Raw genomic sequence first — 6,494 nt, forward strand, 5'->3', positions numbered from 1 at the left:
CTACAAAACATACTNCATTGCCATTTGATTGGCTGCCAAGCATTGATCTTGTGGGTAATAACCATTTGGAAAGCTTGATAATTTGGTAAATGGGTCAAGATCTTGCGAGGGAGCTGAAATTTGTGGAACAGATGAGCAAATATTTTCCTCACCAACTTCGCATAATTTTGCGGGATGCAAAATCGAACCATCGACGTATTGAGGTAGTGTAGTCATTGGAGTGACAAACTCTCCGCTTGCAACCATTAGTTGATCGGAGTCGAGCGATTGGGAACGGTATCCGCCCAATGACTGCCACGACGGAGGGTTATGAGGTAAAAGGTTTGTTGAGGGGGAAAACGAAGGCAGCAAATGAACCAAATTGGCATTTGGATTGAGATTGGAAAATTGTTGAAGCTTATAATCAATGAGATCATAACCAGCTTGTAGAGTTGAAGTTGGAAGACATGGCTGATCTTGATGGGCTGAGGTGGTCAGAATCAAATTAGGGTTTGCATTGAGAATAAAGAAGCCCTCATTATTAATGGAAACATTAGGGTTTTGGAGATGGCCAGAAAAGGTGGTCAAAGCTGAAACCTCATGAGAGATCAGCTTCTTTTTTATGTTCGAATTCCAAAAATTCTTCACTTCATTGTCCGTTCTTCCCGGTAGTTGCTTTGCTATCTGAGCCCATCTGAAAGAAACCCGAAAGCAAAAAGAGGTTTAGAAAGTTTCGAGACTCGGGTTCAGAATCAAAGTTGATATCTTTTTTTCTCTCTATATATAGGTCGGTGTGCAACATTTTCGGTAATTTAGTATCCTTATATGCACGAAGATAATCAATTTGACCGGAAGAGAAATTAGAGAGTAAAAAAAAGAAAGACACCTGTTGCCAAGAATGCTATGAAGTTGAACAATGAGGGCAGCTTCTTGGGGGGAGAAGCTCCCACGTTTAAGGTCGGGTCTTAGATAATTTATCCATCGAAGCCTGCAACTTTTTCCGCATCGTTGTAAGCCTACAAAACATACTGAAAAATTATTTGAAGGATGAAACAATATGATTGAAATTTATGGAAACTCAACTCCGGAGTTAAGCTTTCGAGTTTAGTAATAATTGTGAGGGGGAAAAGAGAAGGTAATTACCAGCAAGCTTAGTAATAATTNGATCTTGCGAAGGAGCTGAAATTTGTGGAACTGATGAGCAAATATTTTCCTCACCAACTTCGCATAATTTTGCGGGATGCAAAATCGAACCATCGACGTATTGAGGTAGTGTAGTCATTGGAGTGACAAACTCTCCGCTTGCAACCATTAGTTGATCGGAGTCGAGCGATTGGGAACGGTATCCTCCCAATGACTGCCACGACGGAGGGTTATGAGGTAAAAGGTTTGTTGAGGGGGAAAACGAAGGCAGCAAATGAACCAAATTGGCATTTGGATTGAGATTGGAAAATTGTTGAAGCTTATAATCAATGAGATCATAACCAGCTTGTAGAGTTGAAGTTGGAAGACATGGCTGATCTTGATGGGCTGAGGTGGTCAGAATCAAATTAGGGTTTGCATTGAGAATAAAGAAGCCCTCATTATTAATGGAAACATTAGGGTTTTGGAGATGGCCAGAAAAGGTGGTCAAAGCTGAAACCTCATGAGAGATCAGCTTCTTTTTTATGTTCGAATTCCAAAAATTCTTCACTTCATTGTCCGTTCTTCCCGGTAGTTGCTTTGCTATCTGAGCCCATCTGAAAGAAACCCGAAAGCAAAAAGAGGTTTAGAAAGTTTCGAGACTCGGGTTCAGAATCAAAGTTGATATCTTTTTTTCTCTCTATATATAGGTCGGTGTGCAACATTTTCGGTAATTTAGTATCCTTATATGCACGAAGATAATCAATTTGACCGGAAGAGAAATTAGAGAGTAAAAAAAAGAAAGACACCTGTTGCCAAGAATGCTATGAAGTTGAACAATGAGGGCAGCTTCTTGGGGGGAGAAGCTCCCACGTTTAAGGTCGGGTCTTAGATAATTTATCCATCGAAGCCTGCAACTTTTTCCGCATCGTTGTAAGCCTACAAAACATACTGAAAAATTATTTGAAGGATGAAACAATATGATTGAAATTTATGGAAACTCAACTCCGGAGTTAAGCTTTCGAGTTTAGTAATAATTGTGAGGGGGAAAAGAGAAGGTAATTACCAGCAAGCTTAGTAATAATTGTAAGTAGAAATGTAATTGACAAGCTTCTCGTCTTCCTCGGGTGACCAAAGCCCTCTCTTCACTTTCTGTTTGTTACAGCAAGAATGGTGCCCCATATCCTCTCTCTCTCTCTTAGAGGGTTATGCTTTAGAGAGAGAAGAAGAAATGAAAAAAGAAAGAGAGAGTGAATGACATTATGGGAGTGTGAAGGGAAGGGAAAGGGGTAATGAATTTAATGTAGGGGAAGCTGTACGGTTGTGGGCCGCTTAGGGCTCATGCCAAATGCCCTACAACCTCTCCTTTTCGTGTCTACCAAAAATACTACGGGAGTATGAAAAAAAATTATATACTAGTATAGACTCCATAGGTGAATACCTAAATAAAAAAAATGTAGTCAAACGGAGTATAATGGTGAGATCCCACTTCGATTGAAAAAAGAAACGAGTGTCAATGAAGACGCTTGGCTCCGAAAGGGGCTAGATAAACACAACTACTATNGTCCGTTCTTCCCGGTAGTTGCTTTGCTATCTGAGCCCATCTGAAAGAAACCCGAAAGCAAAAAGAGGTTTAGAAAGTTTCGAGACTCGGGTTCAGAATCAAAGTTGATATCTTTTTTTCTCTCTATATATAGGTCGGTGTGCAACATTTTCGGTAATTTAGTATCCTTATATGCACGAAGATAATCAATTTGACCGGAAGAGAAATTAGAGAGTAAAAAAAAGAAAGACACCTGTTGCCAAGAATGCTATGAAGTTGAACAATGAGGGCAGCTTCTTGGGGGGAGAAGCTCCCACGTTTAAGGTCGGGTCTTAGATAATTTATCCATCGAAGCCTGCAACTTTTTCCGCATCGTTGTAAGCCTACAAAACATACTGAAAAATTATTTGAAGGATGAAACAATATGATTGAAATTTATGGAAACTCAACTCCGGAGTTAAGCTTTCGAGTTTAGTAATAATTGTGAGGGGGAAAAGAGAAGGTAATTACCAGCAAGCTTAGTAATAATTGTAAGTAGAAATGTAATTGACAAGCTTCTCGTCTTCCTCGGGTGACCAAAGCCCTCTCTTCACTTTCTGTTTGTTACAGCAAGAATGGTGCCCCATATCCTCTCTCTCTCTCTTAGAGGGTTATGCTTTAGAGAGAGAAGAAGAAATGAAAAAAGAAAGAGAGAGTGAATGACATTATGGGAGTGTGAAGGGAAGGGAAAGGGGTAATGAATTTAATGTAGGGGAAGCTGTACGGTTGTGGGCCGCTTAGGGCTCATGCCAAATGCCCTACAACCTCTCCTTTTCGTGTCTACCAAAAATACTACGGGAGTATGAAAAAAAATTATATACTAGTATAGACTCCATAGGTGAATACCTAAATAAAAAAAATGTAGTCAAACGGAGTATAATGGTGAGATCCCACTTCGATTGAAAAAAGAAACGAGTGTCAATGAAGACGCTTGGCTCCGAAAGGGGCTAGATAAACACAACTACTATCATTTTTTTACGCAATTTTCATATATGTAAGATATTTTGGATCGACCCTAAATTTTGTGTTGGTTAAGTTGGTGTTCGAGCAACACGAATAGATTTGACAATCTAACTCAACTCAATCCAACACTCCTTTATCATAATCGCACTTTTGATAACGGTGAACTTCCGATTGTGCGGCATTCACTTCCCAACAACAAGTGAGTTAAGCCAATTTGTTCTTACATCGCCTATGGTCATGCTCGAGCCTCTGACCCTGGATCAAGAAGAAAGTTTTAGAAAACGGGGTAGAGAGATTTCAAAAGAGAGCTTTGAAAGTAAGATTTGAAAGATTAAAATTGGTGTTAAATGTGATGCAAGCAAAAAGACAACAACAACAACTTACAGCATATAACTATCGGGTAGGGAGATATGACTGTCCAACACTCCTTTTTGAGTTAGATTGAGTTGTCGAGTTGTTGTTTTTTTTTTTTAATTACATTAAAAAAGAAATCATACTTCTTTACAATTCATTAATAACTAAATTCTCATAAAACTCAAATATCAAACATTTATAAGCCACAACTAATTAAGATGGGTTACAAATGTCAAATATTTTTTAATCTTCGTAATAATCTTAAAAGTAAGGGTAGACTAGGTTGGATAGTAACTCTATTTTCGAGTGGCAAGAAAATGTCAATCTCATAATGGACTCGAATTTTTTGTTTTTAAAAAATTCAATCCAGCCCAACCCAACCCAACCCAAATAAAAATAAAAAATAAAATAAAATACCTCCCAGTCCACACCCTCCCTTTCTTTAAACTGCCGATCCATACCCACTCTGGCCATTCAACCTTCTATTTCTGAGTGTGAGATATAGAGAGAGTGAGACGAACGCAAACAGACTAATTTTCCTCGGGTTACAACATCGGCGAGATCGAAGGAACAACTCAGCATTCCATCGAGAATGAGGCACTCGATAGGAGAGACCATTGCTAACCCGAACAAACATGATATGATATGTTGAATAATATGATAAGTTGAATGATATGACATATTGAATGATACAGTACGTTGGAAGATATAATATGTTATGTTTTATGACATACACGACATGCAATGAAATGTTTTGATATGAAGCACAACCTTGAGACATGTTTTGCTGTGTTACCAATGAAATGGAGAAACATGGGGTGTCTTATATAGTTTAATTAGTGTGAAAATGTTGGGATCTCATGCACACATGTATGTCACATGCATTGGATATTTCTCCTTATGATGAGTACGAACCCTTACATTATGAAAATGAAAATGATTGTTNACCTTGAGACATGTTTTGCTGTGTTACCAATGAAATGGAGAAAAATGGAGGTGTCTTATATAGTTTAATTAATGTAAAAATGTTGGGATCTCATGCACACATGTATGTCACATGTATTGGATATTTCTCCTTATGATGAGTACGAACCCTTACATTATGAAAATGAAAATGATTGTTATGTTTAACATGATGCTACAACGGACACTATTTCTTCCTAGTGTTCAGCAACAACACTAGAGATGCTAGCCCTACCAGTACGAGGACTAAGGGGTGTGCGAATCACTTGGAGGGTCCATATTCACACATATGATTCGTGTGTAGAGTAGTAAATACACANAAAATAAAATAAAATACCTCCCAGTCCACACCCTCCCTTTCTTTAAACTGCCGATCCATACCCACTCTGGCCATTCAACCTTCTATTTCTGAGTGTGAGATATAGAGAGAGTGAGACGAACGCAAACAGACTAATTTTCCTCGGGTTACAACATCGGCGAGATCGAAGGAACAACTCAGCATTCCATCGAGAATGAGGCACTCGATAGGAGAGACCATTGCTAACCCGAACAAACATGATATGATATGTTGAATAATATGATAAGTTGAATGATATGACATATTGAATGATACAGTACGTTGGAAGATATAATATGTTATGTTTTATGACATACACGACATGCAATGAAATGTTTTGATATGAAGCACAACCTTGAGACATGTTTTGCTGTGTTACCAATGAAATGGAGAAACATGGGGTGTCTTATATAGTTTAATTAGTGTGAAAATGTTGGGATCTCATGCACACATGTATGTCACATGCATTGGATATTTCTCCTTATGATGAGTACGAACCCTTACATTATGAAAATGAAAATGATTGTTATGTTTAACATGATGCTACAACGGACACTATTTCTTCCTAGTGTTCAGCAACAACACTAGAGATGCTAGCCCTACCAGTACGAGGACTAAGGGGTGTGCGAATCACTTGGAGGGTCCATATTCACACATATGATTCGTGTGTAGAGTAGTAAATACACATTCGATGACTCGAATAAGAAAGTTATCTAAGAGAATACAATTTTAAATGATAGGTCTCATTCATATTTTATGTGTGTGCATTCCCTAACCCTAATAGTGTAGTCACTTACTATTATTTCTTGGAATAAATACTAAGTCACATGCTATTTTTATATTTCAGGTAAAGGCAAGACACTTTATATGGTTGACGATGGCATCACATCAAAGGCCATAGAACCTATATAGGGTAGTTGTATTTATTTTTCATAGACTTTAGGTTAGTGTAGGTCACTGCTCGTTTAATACTTTCTTTTGTTTTATTTTAATTTTCTTTAAATATTTTCCTTATTTTACCTTAAGACTCTGAATTAAACATAAAAGTCTATGACATCGTATTATAGAATTATTTTAAATGAATGTTTCTGCGTAAAAAGATTATATAATATACATGGTAGAGATTCTAGTTCCTTTAGAAACTTGGGTCATTATAATTAATCTCATAACTTATTATAAATGATAAGCAAATGT

At 37.6% G+C, this 6,494-nt stretch overlaps 1 protein-coding gene across 1 annotated transcript; it reads right to left on the reverse strand.

The window, feature by feature from the left end:
• Positions 1-4,035, reverse strand: LOC111790257. The gene is made up of 6 exons (XM_023671121.1): positions 4,031-4,035; positions 3,155-3,231; positions 2,898-3,027; positions 1,123-1,718; positions 866-995; positions 1-673 (listed from the first exon to the last, which is right to left on the reverse strand). Exons 1-6 carry the CDS (start codon positions 4,033-4,035, stop codon positions 1-3), a joined length of 1,611 nt encoding a protein of 536 aa, XP_023526889.1.
• Between the last annotated feature and the right edge of the window lie 2,459 nt (positions 4,036-6,494).

Source organism: Cucurbita pepo, chromosome LG03 (genome assembly GCF_002806865.2).
Source record: "Cucurbita pepo subsp. pepo cultivar mu-cu-16 chromosome LG03, ASM280686v2, whole genome shotgun sequence".
Classification (NCBI taxonomy): domain Eukaryota; kingdom Viridiplantae; phylum Streptophyta; class Magnoliopsida; order Cucurbitales; family Cucurbitaceae; genus Cucurbita; species Cucurbita pepo.